A 27713-nucleotide genomic window follows, 5' to 3' on the forward strand; every position below is an offset into this window, starting at 1 on the left:
ATGGTTTACAATTTGCTACTGTTAGTAAGACCAGAATGTGCAAGTTCATTTTGGCTAAATAGTAACATTGTTAGGTAAAGTATCTGGTGTTGAGGCCAAAATATACTGAGCTGTCTGTGGTGTGCTGCATATTTCCAAAAGAGCTGAGCAGCTTTAAAGGAAGGATCTGGCACTCGTCTGAGGGTTAAAATGTAAAGTCCAGGTATTATCTCTGTGGAATCAGGAGGGAGGGACACAGGTGAAGTTCAGAACTTCATATGTGGCTGCAGCGCAGTGCTTTTCTTCACTGTATGCTGAAGAACAGCTCTTGTTCTGACTTCTGGTGTCAAAAGCAAAGATGGCTACATGTCACTGGATTCTCCTTGTGTGTCTCATGCTGAAAGTCTGTCAGAGGGGTGAGATCTTGGTGTTTTTGTTCTTTTCATTGTTGTAACGGTTTTTTGGTTGACTGCTTCGAGCATTGAATATGTGTACTATTAAACGTTAGTGTGTTTTTAATTCTTGTTTCAATTTATTTATATGTTTAGTTCTTTCGATTGTACATTTTGATGTTAAATTTTCTAATATTTCTATAAATAAGCTCCATTAAATCAAATCAATATTAAACCTTCACTGTAAAAAAATTCTAACCCTCCCAAATCAAAAATTTCAAGTGACCGATAACATCTAAATTTTTCAATTGGCCCAAGTGAAATTCTTGTTGCAATAGTCTGTTAACATTGGCTCAATGAGAAATAATACGTCAGACTAATTGAAAAATTTAGATGTTATCGGCCACTTAAAATTTTTGACTTGGGGATGTAATTTTTTTTTACAGTGTTTATTACTGTATTATTAATGTAATTCAGTCTGTTTTCTTCTAAACTCGTCATAGCTGCAGAAGCGTGACTAATGCTGTCAAAAATTATGATCAAAAAGTTATGACAACTTATGTTTTTACACTGCTCTTACTCATCAAAATAAGTTGTACAAGATTCAACTCATGTTTTAAGTTAGTTTAATGTAATTTAAGTTGAAACTACTTAAACATCCAAGTTGATTGTACTTAAAATTTTACAGAATGCAATGTCTGGCATCTTACCTCATTGCTTTTCTACATTGTCCTTGTATACAGGAATGCAGCCTCATATCTGACACTTGTGTATCAGAGACCTTTGACTGCGTACTGTGTGTGATTACTAAATAGACAGACCTTTGTGACGACTTGAAGATTTTTAAATTCGTGTGGTTTTTATTACTTGACCCACATGAAGCCTAAACTCAGACTAATCAGCAAATCAGTATATTAAAATGATTTCTGAAGGATCATGTGACACTGAAGACTGGAGTGATGATGCTGAAAATTCAGCTTTGCCATCACAGGAATAAATTACATTTTCAAATAGGAAACTAATTAGGGCCCGAGCACCGATGGTGTGAGGACCCTCTTGGAATTGCTCTGTTTATTATTAGGGGTTCAAGCACGAAGTGCTGAAACCCTATTGTAATTGTACTGATTTTTATTATTATTATTATTCTTCTGCCGTAAAACGCATCGTGCAGCCCAAACCGTAAGTGCTAGAGACTTGAAACTTGGCCAGAAGGTAGTACAAAAATCGAGGAGAGGTTCAGAGAGTATGACCCCGATTGGCCCATAGGTGGCGCTATAGTGCCAAAAACCAAAAAAAATCACGGTTTTGCTTAAATCTCCTTAACCCTTTGTCACAGACTCAAGTGTCTTATATCACTGTAATCCTTGTCTCAAGACGGACAAAATGTATATCTTCAATTTCATTTCCGGTATGCAAATTTTTCCGCCATTTTGAATTTTGTCTAAAACCTACTTTTGCAAACTAGTAGAGGGTTTTTTTGGCCAATCGGAACCAAACCAGTGCAGAAATGTTCTCTGGAGTCTGATTATCAGTAATTATCGAAAAAAAGTTGAAATTTCGATCCACGGTTGCTAAGGGGCGTCAAAACGTTCGCAGGAGGCGGAGCCAGTTTACTAAAATGGTTATAACTCATGAACGAAATTAGATATTTTCACCAAACTCGGAACACATGTGTATGAGTTCAATCTGGGGTCACAGTAAAAAAATCGCGACGATTGAACACTAGGTGGCGTTATAACATGAAAAAAACATGAAAAGGGCTATAACCACCTGACCGTTAGTCCAATTGACTTGAAAATTGGTATGCAGTCTCATGGTCCAGGGTGCCATGTATATCTATGATGACATTGGCGTATCTCGAAAAACATGGCCGCCATCGGCCAATGAAGTTGAGCACCTATTAGACAAGGTTAACGGAGGCCGATCGGAACAAAACTCGATGGGCATGTTCAACTCATGGCCCTAGAGGTATGTAAGATTTTTGAAAGAAATCGGCCACTAGTTGGCGCTAACGAGTTTTATGGCTCTGTAATCACGTGGTGTTAAACTTATTGTCACATTATGCATATCATTTGATAGATCTGCTCATGCTGAACAACTTTGCCTCAAGAACCACTACTGTCAATCAAACTGTTCATTAAATATTCGCAAACATGTTAAAAACCTACTTTTGCGAACTAGTCCCTGTTTTTTTGCCCGATCAGAACCAGACCAGTCTAGGGTAATTCTCTGGACTCTCTAGATCAATAATTATCGAAAAAAAGTTGAACTTTTGCATTTGGATGGCTGTAATAGGGTCATTTAGAAAATGGGCGTGGCAAAATACACTAAAAAGCCTATAAATCCTAAATGAAAACTCAGAACTTCACAAAAATTGATGAGCATATGTGACATAACATGCTAAAGAAGCATGGACATTTTTATGGAGATCGGAGCATAGGTGGCGCTATAACTGTTAAAATGCTTTAAAGCCATATATTTCCTATGGTAAATTGCCTGTATTTGCTGTAAATGGTGTCTTCTATCTATTATCGTATAATGTTCATATCATAATGTTCAAAACCAGTGCAGCACAATTCTCTGAACTCTCTAGATCAATAATTATCAGAAAAAAAGTTTAACTTCTTCAAAAGGTGATTTTATATGAATATAATGACATATTAAGCCAATAAGTGGTATTTTACTGCCCCCTGCTGTCATTTCATCATACTACTCCCTAATATTGTTATAAAATTCATATTTAGACTTTATAAAATCATTATTTTAACATTTACAATCACATTTTGTCAAAACTCATCTATTGAGTATTACTATTGACAATTGTGTTACACTGAGATATGGAAATGGACGAAAGTAAGTGAATGAAATGAAACGAAAGTATAACGGCATTTAAGCCACGCCCCCGAATACAAATTCATTCATAACTCGAAAACGGAAAGTCGTTGCGCGCTCAAATTTTGATGGTGAGGACCTCTCCGGGCTCTTGATCGAAACGTGTCGTCGCGGGCCTCGGGAGCGCGCCCCCCGCGCATCGCCAGCCCGCGGGACCCCCGATTTTGAACGGCCATTACTGCCGACCCAGACCACCCCGAACATTGTGTAAGAGCTCGTTGGAAAGGGCACGTCCTTGGCTAGCTTCGATTCAAATGTGGTGTTATCTGCCCTGGGCATTCCAGAGATAATAGCCCGAACAGATATGCCTTATAACAGTCATAACTCCCAGCCCCAATCGCCCAAAAACACCTTGATGGTCTCATTCAACGGGGCTCCTCAAGCACTATCTATGCTCTGAGTTTCAGAATTTTTCGCCTTTTGGTTCCTGAGATATAAGTAATAAAACAAATTCCCATTCATTCATTCAAACACCTCAACTGTAAAATGTAAGCTATAATACCACTGTTGTCCACTAGAGGGAGCAGCAGGATTACGCATGATCTTTTAATTCGCTTCAGTATTGGGAAATAAACAAATGCTTTAAGAAGCAATCTTTTTTATTATGATGTTTTTTTTATTATGATATTTGTATATATTTTATTTTTTTATTATGATTATGAACGGTTTGATTGACATTAGTGATTCTTGAGGCAAAGTTGTTCAAGATGAGGAGATGAAGATATTTTCACAATATCACATCCTAAAAACATTGAAAACATATTTGTCTTTGTGTGTGTGTGTGTGTGTGTGGATGTGTTTGTGTTTGTGTGTGTGTCTGTGTGTGTAAGCATGCTTAATGGAAAGAACATGGAGAAACTGCTTTGTTTTACTGGTGGATAAAAAAGTCTTTCAAATGAAAGTGAGTCAATTAGTGGTCTTCTACTGCCCTCTGCAGGACATTCTACTTAATAAAATATTTTCATCTGTGCTTTTGCATTAGTTTTTGGACTATATCAAATTACTTGCATGAAAATCACCTATTATAACACAGTCATGTTTTGTCAAAGTTTATCACTTCATTTGTACTGAGCTCTCAGTTTGAACAATTCTGCCTCTCAGTGATTAATTTGAAATCTGAAAATGGTGTTATACAGAGGAGATTTGCAATTATCATTTTGTTACCTATCTTTTATTTTAAATATCTCCATCTACAACAAAATGTGTGTGCATGTGTGTGTTCAAGCATGGTTAGTGTATTAAGTATTATTGTTTAAGTATTATTGTTTTCATTTACATTTTAACCACCAGATGAAGAACACTCATTGGTTCATTCTGCTCACTAAAATATTATATTTCATTTTTTTTTCCATTTGAAATATTATTTAAACTTAATAAAATAATTAAAATAACATTTCAAATCATATTTTGTCTGTTTATAAATCCCACAGACTCACATTGGCTGCAATACTAATGTTTTTGTAAAACACAGACCTGATAGTCTAATCTGTGTGTATTGTGCATATATTATTGATATTATTACTATTGCAAATCATGTTATTGTAACTCATATCTTAATAGAATATTATTTGTAATTTTAATTCTTTATTTCTTAATTGTTTTTTTATGATTACTACAGATATTATCACCAAAGATATCAACTACACCTTCACTTTTAGTATTGACACGCTGCACACACAGCACAATCACACACTCACTAATGCATTCAAATAAATGTAATCTTACTGTGCTACTTTATTTGTACATGATTAGAATGAACAGAAATCTAAGAATATTTTTCTTCTTTTGTTAAAGCCATTTCAGACTCCAAGTAAGCATTACATTACTAATCATCTATTTTACAGGTGCCATACAATTGAAAACTGTATTTATCTTGGCATAGTTGAATGATAAGAGTTCTGGACATGGAACTGACATACCGTGAGCCTCAAACACCATTGTTTCCTCCTTCATGTGTAAATCTCCTGTTTGCAAAAGACCGCTGAAAAATGAGTGAATCCCACCATAACACCGACTGTGACGTTGGAGTCAGGATCATTAATATTTATACCCCCCAAATTTGCATTTTCCAGTCCATGTTCTAGGCCAGGCAGTGTTAATGTGGACCTGCACAGCCGAATCATCAGAAGATCTGCAGGTATTGTGAAGAAGCAAGCAAGGACAATAGTGAAAATGGCAGATCATGGATATAAATGTTATGTCTGAGGCTGTGCTGTGGATTTGAGAACTTTTCATTCCCTTCCCACAAAACTGTCAACAGGCATGGTTGATGTTTACAACAGGATACCTCACCATTTTAATTCAAAGCTGTTAGTTTGCTCTTAACGGAGGCCGATCAGAACGAAACTCGATGGGCATGTTCGACTCGTGGCCCTAGAGGTCTGTAAGAATTTTGAAAAATCAGCCACTAGTTGATGCTAACAGGTTTTACGGCTATGTAATCATGTGATGCATATCATTTGATAGATCTCCTCATACTGAACAACTTTGCCTCAAGAACTACTGCTGTCAATCAATTTGTTCATTAAATACTTGCGATTATGTTAAAAACCTACTTTTGCGAACTAGTCCTAGGTTTTTCGCCCGATCGGAAATATACCAGTGCAGTACAATTCTCTGGAAGCTCTAGATTATTAATTATATAAAAAACTTTAACTTTATCCATTGGGTAGCCATAACAGGATCATTTAGAAAATGGGTATGGCAAAAAACACTCAAAAGCCTGTAAATCCTAAACAAAAACTCAGACAACTCACTAAACTGCCTTATGTGCTTAAAGACCCTAAATGCTTGAACCCCGCTAAATGCTGCTTGCAGCTTTAATTATTATTATTATTATTATTATTATTATTATTATTCTTCTCCGCATTTAATTGCATTTTTGAGGGCCTAAACATGCTCGAAAACTCACAAAACTTTGCACACGCGTCAGAACTGGCGAAAATTTACATCTGATATAGGTTTCAGAATTGGACGGGGCAAAATGGCTCGATAGCGCCACCTATAAAAGTTCAACGGAGTGCGCCTCCCGCAACGTTCCACGTACGTGCACGAAATTCGGTACATACATGTAATGACCTAATACCTACAAAAAAGTCTCTTGGAGCATAGCCCTAAACACAACAGGAAGTCAGCCATTTTCAACTTCCTCTCAGATTTTTGTGCAGTTTTTGCCATTTTCAGGCCTCGTACTTTAACGAACTCCTCCTACAGTTTTAATCTGATCATCTTCAAATTTGGTGAGTGTAATCTTAAGGCCTTTGCGACGTTAAATTGCGAAGATCTTGAGTTTTCGTCGAAGAGCGGGTCCTCGGCGGCCTGACAAATTTCGATGTTTCGCCATGAAACAGGAAGTTGCTGTAACTCAGGCATGGAATGTCCAATCTGCCCCAAACTTCACACTTTTGATAAGCGTTCTGTCCTGAACACATCTACATGAGAATATTCAGTTATAGAAATAGCGCCACCTACTGGTAACAGGAAGTGTCGTGTTTAACACGTTGATGCCATTCTAGCAACATGTTAAAAATGCCATTGACTTCTAAACATGCTAGAAACATGTTAAAACATGCTAGCAATACTTAGCTAAGTGCTAAAGCATGCTAATTCAATGAAACAGGATGTTGTTGTTACGCAAGAAGGCAATGTCCATTCTGCACCAAACTTCACACTTTTAATAAACGTTCTGTCCTGAACACATGACCATGCTCATATTCAGTTACAGTCATAGTGCCACCTGCTGGCAACAGGAAGTGACATGTTAAACACTGTTGTGGACATATAAAAACATATAAAAAAGTGCCATCAAGTGCTAAACATGCTAACAACATACTAGAAACATGCTAAAACATGCTAGCAAACACTTAGCTAAGTGCTAAAGCATGCTATTGCTGCAATTAAATAGGAATTTGCTGTAACACAGGCATGGAATGTCCAATCTTCCCCAAACTTCACACGTTTGATAAGAGTCATGGCCTGAACACATCTACATGAGAATATTCAGTTATAGTAATAGCGCCACCTGCTGTCAACAGGAAGTGAAATGTTTAACACTGTTGTGGTCTCCTAATAATATATAAAAAAGAGCCAGCAAGTGCTAAACAGGTTAGCAACATACTAGAAACATGCTAGCAAACACTCAGCTAAGTGCTAAAGCATGCTATTACTGCAATTAAATAGGAATTTGCTGTAACTCAGGCATGGAATGTCCAATCTGCCCCAAACTTCACACGTTTGATAAGAATCATGGCCTGAACACACGTCTATGCTCAAATTCAGTTATAGTAATAGCGCCACCTACTGGCAACAGGAAGTGACATGTTTAACACGTTGATGCCGTTCTAGCAACATGTTAAAAATGCCATTGAGTTCTAAACATGCTAGAAACATATTAAAACATGCTAGCAATACTTAGCTAAGTGTTAAAGCATGCTAATTCAATGAAACAGGACTTTGTTGTTACTCAAGAAGGCAATGTACAATCTACCCCAAACTTCACACGTTTGATAAGAGTTATCTCTTGAACACATGTCCATGCTCATATTTAGTTATAGTCATAGCGCCACCTGCTGGGAACAGTAAGTGACGTTTAACACTGTTCTTGACTCCTAATAACATATAAAAAAATGCCAGTAGGTGCTAAACATCCTACCAACATACTAGAGACATGTTAAAACATACTAGCAAACACTTAGCTAAGTGCTAAAGAATGATATTACTGCAATTAAATAGGAATTTGCTGTAACTCAGGCATGGAATGTCCAATCTGCGTCAAACTTCACACTTTTGATAAGCGTTCTGTCCTGAACACATGACCATGCTTATATTCAGTTACAGTCATAGCGCCACCTTCTGGCAACAGGAAGTGACATGTTAACACTGTTATGGACTCCTAATAACATATAAAAAAGTGCCAGCAAGTGTTAAACATGTTAACAACATACTAGAAACATGCTAAAACATGCTAGCAAACTCTTAGCTAAGTGCTAAAGCATGCTATTATTGCAATTAAATAGGAATTTGCTGTAACTCAGGCATGGAATGTCCAATCTGCCCCAAACTTCACACTTTTGATAAGAGTCATGGCCTGAACACATCTGCATGAGAATGTTCAGTTATAGTAATAGCGCCACATACTGGCAACAGGAAGTGACATGTTTAACACGTTGATGCCGTTCTAGCAACATGTTAAAAATGCCATTGAGTTCTAAACATGCTAGAAACATGTTAAAACATGCTAACAATGCTTAGCTAAGTGCTAAAGAATGCTAATTCAATGAAACATGACTTTGTTGTTACTCAAGAAGGCAATGTCCAATTTGCACCAAACTTCACACGTTTGATAAGAGTTCTGTCCTGAACACACATCCATGCTCATATTCAGTTATAGTCATAACGCCACCTACTGGCAACAGAAACTGACATGGTTAACACAGTAATGCAGTACTAACCACATAATTATTGTGTACTGAGCATGCTAGAAACAGACTAAACATGCTAGCAACACTTAGCTGAGTCATGAAGCATGCTATTATCACCATTATACAAAACATTTTGTAACTGACTTTGACATACTCTTACTATATATACCTCCTTAAATGTACATTTCCCAAACATGCTCTGTCTTCCTAAAACCACCGAGTGTTGATGGCACGGGTGCGAGGGCCCTTTCATCGCTGCTTGCAGCTTTAATTAGGGCCCGAGCACCGATGGTGTGAGGACCCTCTTGGAATTGCTCTGTTTATTATTATTATTATTATTATTATTATTATTCTTCTCCGCATTTAATTGCATTTTTGAGGGCCTAAACATGCTCGAAAACTCACAAAACTTTGCACACGCGTCAGAACTGGCGAAAATTTACATCTGATATAGGTTTCAGAATTGGACGGGGCAAAATGGCTCGATAGCGCCACCTATAAAAGTTCAACGGAGTGCGCCTCCCGCAACGTTACACGTACGTGCACGAAATTCGGTACATACATGTAATGACCTAATACCTACAAAAAAGTCTCTTGGAGCATAGCCCTAAACACAACAGGAAGTCAGCCATTTTGAACTTCCTCTCAGATTTTTGTGCAGTTTTTGCCATTTTCAGGCCTCGTACTTTAACGAACTCCTCCTACAGTTTTAATCTGATCATCTTCAAATTTGGTGAGTGTAATCTTAAGGCCTTTGCGACGTTAAATTGCGAAGATCTTGAGTTTTCGTCGAAGGGCGGGTCCTCGGCGGCCTGACAAATTTCGATGTTTCGCCATGAAACAGGAAGTTGCTGTAACTCAGGCATGGAATGTCCAATCTGCCCCAAACTTCACACGTTTGATAAGAGTTCTGTCCTGAACACATGACCATGCTCATGTTCAGTTCATAGACTGTAAAAAAATATGGACGTAGTGTCCGTGACGTCACCCGTAGGTTTCTGAAGAGCATTTTTGAAGCCTAAAGTGGGCGGAGCCGGCCGTCGCCATCTTGGCCTTGCGTCACTCCCGGATAACAGAAAATAGGCAAACAGGCGGGGCGTGAGTGGAGCTGACCTGGCTATCTGAAATCACCTAGCTCGACGTGATCGAGTTAGCTGATGATGTAAAGCCAGTTAAACGTTCCTATTTTTGCCCTTCGAAATATTATAATAGTTAAAAGGCATGGCTACAACTACAAGTGAGACTGTGTATTACTTCGAGAGTGTTTGTGTGTGACAGTGATTTATGTGCATACATGTCCGTCACTCTTTCATGGTCCGTCAGCGCGGCATTGCTCAAGTTCGTAGAGAGCTTATTCAGTCCATTTTAAATTCTGATTTTGGCCGTCTCTCAAATGGGTTAAACCATAGATATATTGCCTTTGAAGTGCAAGTAAATGCGCTAGAAAATCCGCGCTCATTCATGTGCATTTATTGCATGGACGGAGAAAGCGCCGACGCCTGCAGGATTTCATCTGACGGTACATAAGCATATTATAATCCATCTGTTCCGTGAGAGCAGAACGAACGAGTATTTATTGACGTTTTAAATTTGAAAACCCCAAAAAAGCAACGAAATTGTCAGACATCCATTAGTGCATGTTCACGGAGGAAAACAACTGAAATACAGCGCTGGTTGTTCTCTCGAACGATAACGACGGAATCCAAAGACGTGGGCTTTGTACCCAAGTATTAAATTGTATGAAATAATCCCGAAAAAAAGCACAAACACTGCAGAGATGGCAAGTTCAGCAGCAACATTTGCTGAGGTGAAGTGACGGCTAGGAACAACAGCAGACAAACGGCTAGCACTGACAGCGGCAATCCATCTGTCACTCAAGTGGCCACTGGCCACACCCTTAAATTTAAATATTAATCAACTAAACGGACGAGTTATAAAATAATTCACCCCCCTCACAGTTGTTATGAAGGGCAAAATTAGCTGTATAGACCAAAGCCACATAGAGATCCAGGCTGTAAACATATTTTTTTCTGCTGTAAAGTTGGTAATTTTAACATGAGGGAGATACAGATTTGACTCACTTCTGCAGCCAGGCCAAGCGGCCAGTCAATGAATTGCAGTTTAACTTACTTCCGTATTGGTTTCAAGAGAGAGACGGGGAGGTTGCCGCTTGGTTCAGTTACAGTCATAGCGCCACCTGCTGGCAACAGGAAGTGACATGTTTAACACTGTTATGGACTCCTAATAACATATAAAAAAGTGCCAGCAAGTGCTAAACATGCTAACAACATACTAGAAGCATGCTAAAACATGCTAGCAAACTCTTAGCTAAGTGCTAAAGCATGCTATTATTGCAATTAAATAGGAATTTGCTGTAACTCAGGCATGGAATGTCCAATCTGCCCCAAACTTCACACTTTTGATAAGCGTTCTGTCCTGAACACATCTACATGAGAATATTCAGTTATAGTAATAGCGCCACCTACTGGTAACAGGAAGTGTCATGTTTAACACGTTGATGCCATTCTAGCAACATGTTAAAAATGCCATTGACTTCTAAACATGCTAGAAACATGTTAAAACATGCTAGCAATACTTAGCTAAGTGTTAAAGCATGCTAATTCAATGAAACAGGATGTTGTTGTTACGCAAGAAGGCAATGTCCATTCTGCACCAAACTTCAAACTTTTAATAAACGTTCTGTCCTGAACACATGACCATGCTCATATTCAGTTACAGTCATAGTGCCACCTGCTGGCAACAGGAAGTGACATGTTAAACACTGTTGTGGACATATAAAAACATATAAAAAAAGTGCCATCAAGTGCTAAACATGCTAACAACATACTAGAAACATGCTAAAACATGCTAGCAAACACTTAGCTAAGTGCTAAAGCATGCTATTGCTGCAATTAAATAGGAATTTGCTGTAACACAGGCATGGAATGTCCAATCTGCCCCAAACTTCACACGTTTGATAAGAGTCATGGCCTGAACACATCTACATGAGAATATTCAGTTATAGTAATAGCGCCACCTGCTGTCAACAGGAAGTGACATGTTTAACACTGTTGTGGTCTCCTAATAACATATAAAAAAGAGCCAGCAAGTGCTAAACAGGTTAGCAACATACTAGAAACATGCTAGCAAACACTCAGCTAAGTGCTAAAGCATGCTATTACTGCAATTAAATAGGAATTTGCTGTAACTCAGGCATGGAATGTCCAATCTGCCCCAAACTTCACACGTTTGATAAGAATCATGGCCTGAACACACGTCTATGCTCAAATTCAGTTATAGTAATAGCGCCACTTACTGGCAACAGGAAGTGACATGTTTAACACGTTGATGCCGTTCTAGCAACATGTTAAAAATGCCATTGAGTTCTAAACATGCTAGAAACATATTAAAACATGCTAGCAATACTTAGCTAAGTGTTAAAGCATGCTAATTCAATGAAACAGGACTTTGTTGTTACTCAAGAAGGCAATGTACAATCTACCCCAAACTTCACACGTTTGATAAGAGTTATCTCTTGAACACATGTCCATGCTCATATTTAGTTATAGTCATAGCGCCACCTGCTGGCAACAGGAAGTGACGTTTAACACTGTTCTTGACTCCTAATAACATATAAAAAAATGCCAGTAGGTGCTAAACATCCTACCAACATACTAGAGACATGTTAAAACATACTAGCAAACACTTAGCTAAGTGCTAAAGAATGATATTACTGCAATTAAATATGAATTTGCTGTAACTCAGGCATGGAATGTCCAATCTGCGTCAAACTTCACACTTTTGATAAGCGTTCTGTCCTGAACACATGACCATGCTTATATGCAGTTACAGTCATAGCGCCACCTGCTGGCAACAGGAAGTGACATGTTTAACACTGTTATGGACTCCTAATAACATATAAAAAAGTGCCAGCAAGTGTTAAACATGTTAACAACATACTAGAAACATGCTAAAACATGCTAGCAAACTCTTAGCTAAGTGCTAAAGCATGCTATTATTGCAATTAAATAGGAATTTGCTGTAACTCAGGCATGGAATGTCCAATCTGCCCCAAACTTCACACTTTTGATAAGAGTCATGGCCTGAACACATCTGCATGAGAATGTTCAGTTATAGTAATAGCGCCACCTACTGGCAACAGGAAGTGACATGTTTAACACGTTGATGCCGTTCTAGCAACATGTTAAAAATGCCATTGAGTTCTAAACATGCTAGAAACATGTTAAAACATGCTAACAATGCTTAGCTAAGTGCTAAAGAATGCTAATTCAATGAAACATGACTTTGTTGTTACTCAAGAAGGCAATGTCCAATTTGCACCAAACTTCACACGTTTGATAAGAGTTCTGTCCTGAACACACATCCATGCTCATATTCAGTTATAGTCATAACGCCACCTACTGGTAACAGAAACTGACATGGTTAACACAGTAATGCAGTACTAACCACATAATTATTGTGTACTGAGCATGCTAGAAACAGACTAAACATGCTAGCAACACTTAGCTGAGTCATGAAGCATGCTATTATCACCATTATACAAAACATTTTGTAACTGACTTTGACATACTCTTACTATATATACCTCCTTAAATGTACATTTCCCAACCATGCTCTGTCTTCCTAAAACCACCGAGTGTTGATGGCACGGGTGCGAGGGCCCTTTCATCGCTGCTTGCAGCTTTAATATACAATTGTAATCATATTTCACAATATTACTGTTTTTATTAAATTAAACATTAAAAAAATCACAGGCTATCCTAAAACCTGCCTCAAACATTTGAACATTAGGCTAATATATGATTTCTGCACTTTAATAGCTTTTTCTTTATCAGTGTAGTAATAAACTTCCAGCAAAAACTCTTAGATTTTCCTAAGATTTGCCTCTTTATATTCAATCATTTAAATCTTATTTTTAATTTATTTAAAACTATGAAGTTGTTTCGTTTTGTAATTGCAAAACTAAATCATATGTGATAATGTTTCATTTGAATTGTATAATTGCTAAAAGCTTTCATAATGTCTCTAATCATACAGTAATAGCACTGTGATGTCCATGTTTTGTATTCTAAAAACACAACTGCGAAAGGCCATTTATGTGTCTTCATCATTACTCATGTTCGGCAGCTGTAGCCCTGGATCGAGAAGACTGCAGCGGCTCCCCAGAAGACAGATGTGATTTTGTTTGTGACTGTAAAGACTGTAGTGATGAGCAAGACTGTGGTAAGATACTGAACTTATTCAGACCTTCTGGAATCCAGTCAATTCGTTTCTTGATATATGTTCTTATTTATTGGTTGAATACCAGGTTATCGAGGACGAGAGTTTGTGTGTGATTTTGAGCACGAGGGGAAGTGTGGATGGAAAGAAAAGTCAGAAGAAGGTGTGTACATGTGGCAGAGACAGCAGAGAGGAAACACTCTCCCTGACAGTGGGCCGTCCTCCGACTTCACCACTGGCACTTCTACAGGTTACCCTTCCGTTGTTTTTATGAAGCCTTTCCAAATCCAGTGATACATTTACTTGTGTTAATTAAAACTTAAATTAAACTGAAAACCTTATTCAGAGCAGCGCCCTATGAAAACGAGGCTGTGAGGGATAGACCTACTGTTGTTGTTTTTTGGGGGGTTTTTTCAATGGCATCCGCTGTATATAGCTCCAAGATCACTTATAATTTTACACAGCTCCTATATTGTCGGGATTTTTTTGTCTACTGAAATTTCTCCTCGCTTTCATTACCGTTAAAGGGATACTCCACTTTTTTCGGAAATATGCTCATTTTACAACTCCCCCAGAGTTAAACAGATGAGTTTTACCGTTTTAGAATCCATTCAGCCGAACTCCGGGTCTGACGGTACCACTTTTAGCATAGCTTAGCATAGATCATTGATTCAGACGAGTCCAGTAGCATTTCTTTCAAAATGACCAAAGAGTTTCAATATTTTTCCTATTTAAAACTTGACTCTTCTGTAGTTAAACCGTGTACTAAGATCGACGGAAAATGAAAAGTTGCGATTTTCTAAGCCTATATGGCTAGGAACTACTCTCATTCCGGCGTAATAATCAAGGAACTGTGCGGCTGTACCATGGGTGCAGCAGGCGTAGTGATATGACGCAGCGCCTAAAAATAGTCCCCAGCTCGGTAACTTCTTCCAACGTGACCGGGACTAAGTTTGTCTAACCTATTAGACCTATTTTCAGGCGCTGCGTCATATCACTACGCCTGCTGCACCCATGGTACGGCCGCACAGTTCCTTGATTATTACGCCGGAATGAGAGTAGTTCCCAGCCATATAGGCTTAGAAAATCGCAACTTTTCATTTTCCGTCGATCTTAGTACACGGTTTAACTACAGAAGAGTCAAGTTTTAAATAGGAAAAATATTGAAACTCTTTGGTCATTTTGAAAGAAATGCTACTGGACTCGTCTGAATCAATGATCTATGCTAAGCTATGCTAAAAGTGGTACCGTCAGACCCGGAGTTCGGCTGAATGGATTCTAAAACGGTAAAACTCATCTGTTTAACTCTGGGGGAGTTGTAAAATGAGCATATTTCCGAAAAAAGTGGAGTATCCCTTTAAAAATCAAAGATGGCGCTGCTGTGAATAAGGTCTATGCTCAGCTCATTGATTAAAAAAATTGAAATGCATATTTTGGAGTGATTGATTTCATTTTCTAATTCATAATGCAGTTTCAAAATTACATTTTGTTTTTCTAAATTAGTATTGGTGATTTAGAAGGAGGAAAATCTACACCACTGTTCAAAAGTTTGGGATCAGAAAGATTTTATTTAAGAAATTAATATTTTATTCAGCAAGGATGCATTAAATTGATCAAAAATGACAGTAAAGACATTTTAAAATGTAACAAAAGATTTCTGTTTCAAATCCTAAATGCTATTCTTTTGGACTTTCTATTTATCAGGGATTCCTTAATTTTGTATCATAGTTTCCACAAACATTTAATCAACACTGTTTTTAACATTGATGATACAAATAAATGTTTCTTGAGCAGCAAATCAGTTTATTAGAATGATATCTGAAGGATCATGTGACACTGAAGACTGGAGTAATGATGCTGAAAATTCAGCTGTGATTTTTACTGTATTTTTGATCAAATAAATGCAGCCTTGGTGAGCATATAAGAGACTACTTTCAAAACATATTTAAAATCTTACCAACCAATGGTAGTGTAATTTTTAAGTGATGTAATTGGTCGGTTTCACAGACAGGGCTTAGATTAAGCCAGGATTAGGCCTTAGCTTTTTTAAACGTGCCTTAGAAAAAAACATTACTGGTGTGCATCTTGAGACAAAACAATGGTACTGACATATTTTAAGATATGTCAATGCAAGTTGCTTTCAGTTGAAACAGCTCAAACATGCATTTTAGTCTATGACTAGGCCTTGGCTGATTATTAAATGCTGTAAAAGTTGTATTCATTGTAACATCATGATACCTGCACATTAACTAATGTTAACAAATTGAATCTTATTGTAAAGTGTTATCAAGGTTTCTCTTCATGTAATGTTTCTGTGTTTCTCAGGCTGGTTCATGGCAGTGACAGCTGTGACTTCAGATGCTCCGAGAACTGCTGTGCTTGTGTCCCCTACAATAAAACATTCCTCTCCTACTTGTCGCCTTCGGCTCAGATACTTCATCTGGGACTCAGGTTCACACACATACTAGCACATTCAAAACTGCATCAAATATGGACTAATTAACCTGTAGAGTAGTATTAAATGAAGATTACTTGGAGGAAAGGGACACATCTAACTCTAAAGGTGTTGCTTCAACACTTGTGAATTCAGTTTGTGCGTGTTTTAGGTTACACAGGGCTGGGTGACACCCCTCTGTGGGGGTCAGTGCTGCAAACTAACGGCAAGGAAGCTGTGGTTTGGAGGCCAGAGAGCTCCAGCGTCCGAGGCTGGAGGGAGGCCACCATCTACCTGGGCCGTATCCCGGGCCCTTTCCATATCCAGCTTCATTCCAGACGCAGTGAAGGGAAGCAGGGAGATGTGTCCGTCGATCACATGGAATTTCTAGATTGTGCCCTGCCAGGTAAGAACAAATGGAAAAAGGTCATTCACATATTATTTTGTACATTTACACAAGAAAAGCTGGAACAACCAGATTTTTTTATTTGTTTTTATTTTATTAAAGCAATAAGGCCCAAGAAGCCTTAGTTTACACTGAATTAGAACAGCTAAGGGGCATTTTTAGGCATGCCGTGGAGTTGAAATCCATATTCCTAAATAAGTATTTCCATTTTAAAATTTTGGAAAGATTGCATGTAAAATTTAGTGATTGTCTGATGCATAAAATGCAGTTTCAAAGTGACAATTTATCATTTGATTAAAATTTATAACGTATAAAGGAAAATCTACAATGCTGTTTAATTATTTCTATTTCAAATAAATGCTGTTCTTAACACTGTCTATAAATCGGAGAATCCTAAAAAAATAGAATTTTATTTTTAATCGCATTTAAAATCTGCTATCTAAAAGTCTACAATTGGGCATCCGGGCTTTAGATGAATAACACCATCAGTGATAAGGACGTTTGGATTCTCTCTCTCTCTTTCAGTTCCCCCTGAGAGTGGAACATGCATTCCTGGTTTTGTGAAGTGTAAGCGGGAGGGATGTGTGGAGGACTATAAAGTGTGTGACGGCACGGATGACTGTGGTGATGGAACGGATGAAGAGAACTGTGGTGAGAGACCATGAATCTAGTGAGAGAAATCAGTGATGTATTGATGATGAGATGTGTTAATTCATTTAGTCTTCAGTGCATTCGATTCCTGTGCTAGATCGCCCACTGCTGGTCTGGAGTCATAATCACTGATAATGTTTGTTATATTGGTGTGTACTTATTATATACAGAGCAGAACATGAGCTGTGACTTTGAGGATGATCTTTGTGGATGGGACATAAGGACAATATCATCCTTGAAATGGACAAGGACAAATCAGATGAATATATCACTTTCTGAGCCTCGAAAAGGACCTGGTAGAGACCACTCAACTAATACAGTAACAGGTATGTGCATATATTATTATTTATTTTCTTCTCTATATCGTCTAGTCGCATTTCAATGTTTAATGCAGGTGGGTTAGAATGGTTTCAAGTTTTATAATATACCATGTACTCTACCGTTGAAAATAAATTAATACTTTTATTTAGCAAGGTTAAATTAAATTGATCAGATGTGACAGTAAAGACAATTATAATGTTACAAAAGATTTCTGTTTCCAATAAATGCTTCTCTTTTGAACTTTATACTAATCAAATATATTTCTGTATCACAGTTTACACAAAATATTAAGCAGCACAGCTGGTTTCAAAATTGATAATAATAATAATAAATGTTTCTTGAGCAACAAATCAGCATATTAGAATGATTTCTGAAGGATCAAAATGATGCTGAAAATTCAGCTTTGCCGTCACAGGAATACATTTTAAATCATAATAATATTTTTTACAATATTTTACAGTATTTTTGATTAAATAAATGCAGCCTTGGTGAGCATAATATAGTTCTTTCAAAAACATTAAAAAATCTTACCAACCCCAAACTTTTGAACATTAGTTTAACAAGAACTTTACTTAATTTGTGACCATTTTTATTTTATTTTTTATAGTTTTAGAGTCATGAAAATGTATTTTAAAATGTATTTTAGTTAGTTTTTCCTAGTTGGGTTTATTGCTGCTTTTTGTTAAAGATAATACTGACATGTGTATTGAAGTCTCAAAATAAGTCAATAAATAATTACTCTTCAGGACATTTCTTATATGTAACCAAGCCGGACATCCTGAAGAAAGATTGGACGTCTTTTCAAAGCCCGCCCCTGGCACCAACCAATGACACACATCCTTGCCGGGTATGTATAGTACCAAATGCTTATTAAATGGTGCAGTAGCATGACAATAAAGGCACAACTTCAACTTAATGCACTCGTTTTTATCAGGATTGTAACCACATACGCAGGATTAGGGGACGTCTCGGTGTCTATAGGCTTACACTTTACACCCATTGTTCATAATTACAGATGATAATGTACACACATCAGTTTGGCCGAGTTTCGGGCGGACTGTCTGTGTTGGTGGTCGGGACGGAGATTTATCCTGTGTGGGAACGTGGAGGTGCTCTTGGGGACTTGTGGGTAAAGGCTGAGGTGGAGTTTGTCGTCAATAGCACGTTCCAGGTACTTGAACTCGTTGCTCCTCTGACATCATCACTCTGATCTCAGAAGTTTTCAGCTTTTTTATCACACTGCAGTCATAAATGCTGTCTAATGTATTGAACTTTCCCCAATCAGATACTATTTGTTGCTGCCATTCGAGACTATTCTTATGGAGGGATCGCTATTGATGATATTGTGTTGTCCCCTGAGTGCATCTTATCCAATGGTACTCTCTGATTTTTTTGCCTGTCTACGTCGATTATACACCACAACTCTGTTTACCTACATATTTGTCTGTAAATTTACAAAACAATTCAATAGAGTGTCTTTCTGTTTCATTGCCTTTTATACAGAATCAATGTCCTGTCCAGCATTTCCAAAGCCTCCCGCTAAACCTTGCATAGAGGACAGTCTGAAAATCTGTAACTTTCACAAGGACTGTCCTGCTGGAGAAGATGAAGCTCAGTGTGGTGAGTACCACCTATACAAATATGTGTGCATGTTAAGTGTATTTGCATGATTGTTTTGGTGTATACAAGTGTACACATGTACATCTTAATCACACATTGAGGGTCTATGTTAATGTTGTGTACATAGGGGACTTCTCATATGAGATGGGAAGCTCTGGCTGGACAGATACTAGTATAGGGAGCCAGGCCTGGAAGCTAAAAAAGTATAATGACACCTTCATTCAAGGTAAACACATTTTTTTTTAGCATGATGGAATTAAGAAAATGCTAGATAATTGAATGTAATTTGTGTATGTGTGTGTGTCATCAGAAGAGTTCCTGTTTGTGACTGGTGCTCCTGGGCAGCAGTTAAGTGAAGCTCAAACTCGTACCCCTCTCCTGGGTCCATCAGGTCCAGCGTGCACCCTTCAGTTCTCCTACAGTCTCAGTGGCAGTAACCCACACATAGGTACAACATCAGCTGTAATACACCTGTCTCTCCTCTGTTAGTTTGCGTGATGTTAGACTATAGATTCTCTTCCTCTCTCTGCAGGTGATCTGGCAGTGTATGTTGTAGACAGTGTGTTTGGGACTCATCCTGTGCTGTGGAAGTTTGCTGGAAGGACCAATGAGACGGCAGGAACTTGGCTAAAGGAGGAAGTCTATATTGGAGCAAGAGATAATCGCTTTCAGGTAGACTATCTATCTATCTATCTATCTATCTATCTATCTATCTATCTATCTATCTATCTATCTATCTATCTATCTATCTATCTATCTATCTATCTGTCTATCTGTCTGTATCTATCTATATATCTGGATATATAAATATCTCTATATCTGTCTGTATCTATCTATCTATTTATCTGTATATATATATATCTGTCTGTATCTATATATCTGTCTGTATCTATCTATCTATTTATCTGTATATATATATATCTGTCTGTATCTATCTATCTGTCTGTCTCTATCTATCTATCTATCTATGTGTATATCTGTCTGTATCTGTCTATCTATCTATTTATCATCTATCTATCTGTCTGTATCTATCCTTCTTCTGTCATATATCTTATCACCTCTGTTTTTGTCTATTTGTCCGTCTATCTATCTATTGTCTTTCTCAGTTTGAGTTCATGGCCCGTTCTGAGGAGCTCTCCCCAAGTAACCAGATTGCAGTGAAGGATGTGTATTTTGTTTACTGTTCTCCTTTGTATATCCCCTCTGGTGGTGAGCGGATACAAATAATCAACATTATTTTACATGCTTCATTTTCATTGTCTCTAAATGATTTGTTTTTTGTTTTTTTTGTTCCATCTTTGCATTATTATCTATTGTTTTCCCTATAACAGATGTATCATGTAATTTTGAGGTAAATTTGTGCGGGTGGTACCAGGACCAAACGGATAATTATGACTGGAGTCTTCATACTGGAATGGACCACACTATCCATGTTGGTCAGGAGCCTTTTAATGTTGCTTAATTTTGAGTGAATTATATTTGGCTATTATATCATCATCATACAAACATCTTTCTTCACTTATCTCTCTCTTTCTCAGGTAGGAGTCTGGTGGTGGATTTGTGGAACACTTCATTGCAAGGTCTCTCTGGACGTCTCCTCTCCATCAGACAGTATAGTAACACAGAGCACTGTCTGTCCTTCTTCTACAAACTCTACGGGCCAAACACAGGTGGATCTGAACACCTTATTCCCAGCTTCATAAAATATGAGTTTCTCAGTCATTGTGTGACCAGAAGGTCCTACAGCTTGTGCTGAGAAACTGACTCAAACTTTACACTTCATTATAATTCATTTGTTTCATCATTCATCTCTTTCCAAGGCACTCTCAGTGTAAAGCGGCTATTTGCTGATGGCTCAGAAGAGCTGTTGTGGATGCGCAGCGGTGCCCATGGCAACGTCTGGCATGAGGGCCATTGCCCCGTGCCTCCTCAGCTCTCTGCTTTCCAGGTGCACACAAAAGTTGTTTACACGCCTAACGCATAATTGTCAGCAAAAGCCCCAGCAAAACACATAATGACTCTGTAAATGGCCACATATATTGGCTTAGAAGATTTTTAGTGATTAAACTGGTTCTTTTAACTATTTTATGACTGTGAAAAGGGATGTTTAACATTTTCAGTATTAAATTTCTCTGAGAATTCCTTTAATTGAATTTTCTTGTCATTCATTCATCTCGCTTATGTAGCTGGTGTTTGAGGCGACTCGCTCTGGTTTTGATGGTCAGTTGGCGTTAGATGATGTGGCGTTTGTGACGGGACCATGTTCTTTGCCCACTATGTGCTCGTTTGAGAGTCAGACTTGTGGCTATACCAGTTCTGAAAAAGCCAGGTGGATACACCAGAGCTGGGCATTACACAAAACTGGACCTGAGACCGACCACAGCCTGGAAACAGAAAAGGGTAAGGGAAATTTGAAAATGAGAGAAAATTGGTGAGAAGTTTGAGCTAATTCGCTAAACTGTTGCAGCGGCAGTGTTTGTGATCCAGCTCACAATGTTGCTTAACCTTGTTTAAGATATAGATTACTAGCTATGTTTTCTATTTTATTTTAGCTAGATTAGTTTAAAGGAATGATATATAGTATGTTGTGACTAGGGTTCTACATGCTGGCCCATAGCGGTGTGGATGTCCTTCCCCAGGGCAGTGTGACCACCTTGACCTCACCTGTGCGCAGAGGTTTGACTCACACCGAATGTGTACACTTCTGGTACCATACAGGAGGAGAAAATCCAGGTAAGAGAACATGATCTCATATTTGTGTTGTGTGTACACACCTATTCATTTTCAAGTAACTACCATATGTATCCCCACACACACAGGCACGCTGAATGTCTATGTGAAGCCATCTGATGGAGACTTGATACAGATATTCTCCAGCAGCGTCGTGCAGGGACATGCCTGGCGTCATGGCCAAGGGAACATCAGCTGGCATGGGGACTGGCAGGTAAGTGATCTGCTGCCTTAGCCCGATTAGCAATGTAAATGACCTGCCAAGGTATCACAATTACACCTGTTTCGTTAGCTTGTTATGCTTAATAAATGGTCTGGGTGTGAGTCTGGATGTGTGTAAAGATTTGATGCATCTTTGTGATTCAGCTGCAGTTTGAGGTGAAGGGTGAAGGAGGCTTATTGAGTTTTATTGCCATTGATGACATCACCTACTCGACCCACAGCTGCCCCACACCAGGTTTGAATTAAAACCAAAGTTAAAGTCAACATGAAATCAAAATTAACCCCATTTACTTTCACAAGCACCTTCTCCACCTACTTTTCATCTATAACTTGTAATATATATTGCTTAAAAAATTGACAATATATATTCTACGGTTCAAAGTTTGGGGGCTGTAAAGTCTATTTTGCTCACCAAAGCAGCATTTATTTAATCAAAAATACAGTAGAAACTGTAGTATTGTGAAGTAGTATTACGATATAAAATAACTTTTTTCTATTTTAAAATTTAATTTATTCCTGTGATGACAAAGCTGAATTTTCAGCATCATTTGTCCAGTCTTCAGTGTCACATGATCCTTCAGAAATCATTCTAATTATGCTGATTTTCTGCTCAAGAAACATTTATTTTCATTATCAATATTGAAAATGGTTTTGCGTCTTAATATTTTTGTGGAAACTCTGGTATATATTCTTTTTTTGGATTATTTGATGAATAGAATGTTCTAAAAGAACAGCATTTATTTTAAATAGTATTTTTTTGTTACATTACAAATGTCTTTACGGTCACTTTTGATCAATTTAATGTATTCTTGCTGAATAAAATGTTAATTTCTTTAAAAAATAGCTTACTGGCCCCAAACTTTTGAACAATTGTGTAAAAATTGTTTTTAATTAATAATAAATAAATGCACGTAATTGAATAAATATATATTATTGTTCAATATAAAATAACATCAACTTATTTGTCTACTTATTTATATGCTGTTTATTATTACATTATCTATAAAATAGCTAAGATTTAAGTTTTTGTTGTTGTTTGGTTATTTGTGTGTGCATTCCAGATAGCGTCTGTGATTTCGAGAAAGGTTTCTGTGGTTGGTCCAACACTCAGAAGGCATCTGTAGACTGGTTAGACTGGGACCTGACCAGTGCGCAAGCTGAGATGTTCTACAGCACACCAGCACATGACCACACACTGTATACAGAAGAAGGTGATTTATGCGCTTTACGCTCATACTAAAAAGTGTTTGTTGCTAAGTAGAGAATGTGAAAACTCAATGTCACAGCCTCATTTGTTTTGAGGAAGTGGATGTAATTTAGTCTCCTTTATAACTCCAGGACACTTCCTGGTCCTTCCTAACTCCCAGCGGGACACCGCTAATCGGAATGCCTGGCTGCTGAGCCCTCACCTGGCACCAACCAAAGGAACCTGCCTGAGCTTATGGGTTTATCAGCCAACCATATGTATGCCACATCTATATTATCAAATTATCAGTTTTGGTTGTTTATTACCTCAGTAATTTAGTCTTTGATAAGCCTAAATTAGTGTCAGTGACATCAAAAGTTTGGGGTCAGTATGATTTTTTTTTCAAACAAAAATTATACTTTTATTTAGCAAGGACACATAAAACTGATCAAAAGTGACAGTAAAGAGAGAATATTACAGAATATTTATATTTCAAATAAATACTATTCTTTTGACTTTCTATTCATCAAAGAATCCTGGAAAAAATGCATCACAGTTTCCACAAAAATATTAAGCAGCACAACTGTTTTCAACATTGATAAAAATAAGAAATGCTTCTTGAGCACCAAAATCAGGATAGAATGATTTCTGAAGGATCATGTGACACTGAGGACTTGAGGATTGGATGCTGAAAATTTAGCTTTATCATCACTGGAATAAATTATTCCAATAAATTTGAAACTACATTAAAATAGAAAACAATATTTCACAATATTACTGTTTTTACTGTATTTTGGATCAAATAATGCAGCCTTGGTTAACATAAGAGACTTCTTTTCGAAACATAAACGGCAGCATAGCTACTAAAATATCTATCAAAAAATCTTTCTGGCAATTATACAGCTTATTTGATCCAAACTTTTCCTTAAAGGGGTGGTTGATTATGAATTCACTTTTCTAACTTTAGTTAGTGTGTAATATTGCTGTTTGAGCATAAACAACACCTGCAAAGTTACAACGCTTAAAGTTCAAAGCAAAGGGAGATATTTGCTTTTAAAGAAAATGACTACAACAAATGGCTGGAAGGGACTACACGACATTCCTCCAGGGTTAGTGACATCACTAACCCTAAAATATACATAAACCCCGCCCCCGGGAACACGCAGTCCATGTTGAGAAGAGGAAAAGTTGTTGTATAAGAGTACATTTGTGAGTCAGCTCAAACTGTAGCATCCATCTTTTCACATGCAATAGCATGTCACTCTGTAGGCATCTCACAACAGTTCCTATACGAGCGATTTATAGATTATCATGACAGAATATGCTAATTGAAGATAGTTAACTCCACATCAGCAACATAAATTCATCAACTAACCATTCAGAGACGTCCTGTTGCATTCTACATGATGTCACTTCTTCTTGAGTTTCTCCATCTTTGTCTGACTCCGTTTTAACATTAAAGGCAGAACAGTTTCTATCATTTTAGTGTGTCTGCGTGAGGTAATTGCAGCTGCTAACACACACGAGCTCTTGAAGCTCCGCCCCCTGCAGCAGCTCATTTGCATTTAAAGGGCCAGGCACAAAACGGTGCGTTTTTGCTCACCCTCAAAAATTGACAACTTTAACATGCTATATAAAAATATCTGTGGGGTATTTTGAGCTAAAACTTCACACACACACTCTGGGGACATCAGAGATATATTTTACATCATGTGAAAAGGGCATTATACCACCCCTTTAAAACTAGCATCCAGCTAGGCTATTACATATCCTGTAAAATGCACTGCAAGTTGCATTGGATAAAAACAATAATAATTATAATTTAATAATGATTATTTATATTGCTTTCTTCTGAAGATGACAGCAAACTCATAGTATGGAGGCTGTCTGAAGAATCCAAACAAGAATTACTGATGCTGCATGAGGGAGGACGAAACTGGAACTACTTTAGTGTCAATATCACCTCAGAAACCGAGTACCAGGTGACCAAACCCTACTTTATTCAATGTTCTTATTGGTTCTGCATGAATTTGACTTTGATTATAATGATTGTGTGTGTGATTTAATGGGAGGTAGATTGTACTAGAGGGATTTAAAGGAGAGAAGGGTTTTCTTGCCCTGGATGACATACGGTACACGGTTGGGGTGAACTGTGCTGGGCAGAAGACTGACCAAAGTAAGAGTTCTTCATCTAGCAAGAATTCTTCCGATTTGTTTTTACCTTAGTGTCATTCAGATTCTTTATGTATTCTTGTTACCATTATACCTATAAGTATGTGTGAATTGGAAAGTGATCGGTGTGAAAACCTTATATATAGTGATGCATGAAAATCTTTGTATTTACAGCCTCATCATCTGACAACACCGGAACCATTGTAGCCTCTGTTGTGTTCGTCATTCTGCTCTTACTGATTCTCACTGCCTTGTTTGTGTTCTACATGAAGACTAAACATAATGCCAATGCCTCAATAGAGACCTCAAACGGATCGCACATAAGCTGCACTGGCTTTGGCAATGAACTGTTTGATTCTGGAGATACTGTAAGTTACCTGGCTGTACATGTTCTTATTTTGTGTTTAAGATTCTTAAAAGCTTTAAGATATAATAAAAGCGCAATTCAGATTTTTTTTCTCGCAATTGCAGAAATTGTTTATATCGCGCAATTCTTCTCTCAGAATTGTGAGATATAAACTCGCAATTCTGAGAGAAGAATTGCGCGATATAAACTTGCAATTGCGAGAAAAAAAGTCAGAATTGCGATTTTATATCCTGCAAATCTGACTTTTTAGATGTTTAGATGTAAACTCGAATTATGAGATTAAAAAAAGGTCACAATTATATTTTTATTCCGTGGCGGAAACAAGCTTCAATAATTTACTCACCCAATCCAAACTTTATGACTTCATGTCTGTTGTAGAACACAAAGGAATACATTTTAAATGTGTTATGTTTCACACCCGGACGCTATAATACGACTTGAAGGCTTAAGAAGTCATATATGGATACTTTTATGGTGATTTTGCATAATTTTTTAAGCTTGAAAGCTCCAGTCCCCCATTCATTGTAACTGCATGGAAAAGAACGACCAGTAAATTCTTCAAAATTTCACGTTTTGTATTCCTCAGATTAAAGAAGGCCATATGGGTTTACTGTAATCTCTAATAATCTAAACTGTGCGTAATATTAAAATCTCTTTTTGTGTGTTTGCTGGTTACAGGAACGTCCGGAGGAGGTGCGTGAGAATACTGGTCCGTAGGAGGTTATTGTGGTGACTGCGCCACCAACTGGCAGCCTTCAAGCAAAACGGTCGACATCACAGCAGGAGAACTGCTTGTGTCGCCATGGCAGGACTAGCCCGGTCATAACACATGCAAAACCACACCCAACATGCTAACACTGATGCTAACCAAAAGATATAGAGTTATCTTCACTATGAGTAAAATATGGGGGTAAAATAATACATAAGTCTGCTTCTTACAATTACTTATATTTTACTCAACTGGTAAGAAAGTCTGTATTCCATCACAGGAAAAAAATTACATTATCCAAAAAGTAATCCAATTCAATGCAATTTAATATTTGATATACAATAAACAGAACAGCCTTAGAGGTTCTGGTATTTGATGTCCATATATTGCTAAAGGTTTTTGAGGTTCAAGTGGTTTGGGTTCATCATGGCTATCATCACTGAGAAAGATCTAGCCTGTGGATGGTCTTTCACTTAATGGATTCTCTCTACTGCAAAATAACAGAGATCCAAAAGAATGCACTATATTTTTAGGAGTACAATGCAGTTTTTGTTATGGTAAAAATTTAACTAAATTAACTATTTGAGGTCCCTTTTGTAATGATAAGAGGGGTTTACAATATGTTAAATTGTATATTGTATTACCATTCTGCATATTTGTACGTCGAATTAAATTGAGTATTTATGTAAAAAGTGTAATATGCAATTAATAGAAATATTATTAAACAGATTCTCTCAAAGGATATCTTAATTTCTTAATAGTATTGAGACATTTCAATCTCTCTCTCTCTCTCTCTCTCTGTGTGTGTGTGTGTGTGTGTGTGTGTGTGTGTATTAAAAAGGTTTACAGTTCATTTATCCATAAGGTATTATTAGACTTATTGTCTTTAAGTACTACAAAAATGAAATGAAAATTGGTTACATGATTAACCAAAATTAAGTTAGCTACTAGATGTTTGTACGCCTTCAGAA

General features: G+C 37.5%; 1 protein-coding gene across 1 annotated transcript; it reads left to right on the plus strand.

Moving 5' to 3' along the window:
- The first annotated feature begins 48 nt into the window (after positions 1–48).
- mamdc4 (MAM domain containing 4) lies at positions 49–27453 on the plus strand. Its single transcript, XM_084386742.1, has 28 exons — positions 49–395; positions 13832–13927; positions 14013–14174; positions 16250–16375; positions 16531–16764; positions 17290–17415; positions 17586–17741; positions 18483–18583; positions 18752–18907; positions 19022–19112; positions 19240–19356; positions 19484–19582; positions 19667–19804; positions 19889–20028; positions 20463–20565; positions 20688–20792; positions 20895–21026; positions 21177–21304; positions 21543–21756; positions 21952–22089; positions 22176–22300; positions 22453–22543; positions 23370–23519; positions 23647–23772; positions 25352–25476; positions 25571–25670; positions 25841–26034; positions 26712–27453. Exons 1-28 carry the CDS (start codon positions 338–340, stop codon positions 26748–26750), a joined length of 3570 nt encoding a protein of 1189 aa, XP_084242868.1. The 5' UTR covers positions 49–337; the 3' UTR covers positions 26751–27453.
- The last annotated feature ends 260 nt before the right edge of the window (positions 27454–27713 follow it).

This window comes from Rutilus rutilus, assembly GCF_951802725.1.
Source record: "Rutilus rutilus genome assembly, chromosome: 18".
Classification (NCBI taxonomy): domain Eukaryota; kingdom Metazoa; phylum Chordata; class Actinopteri; order Cypriniformes; family Leuciscidae; genus Rutilus; species Rutilus rutilus.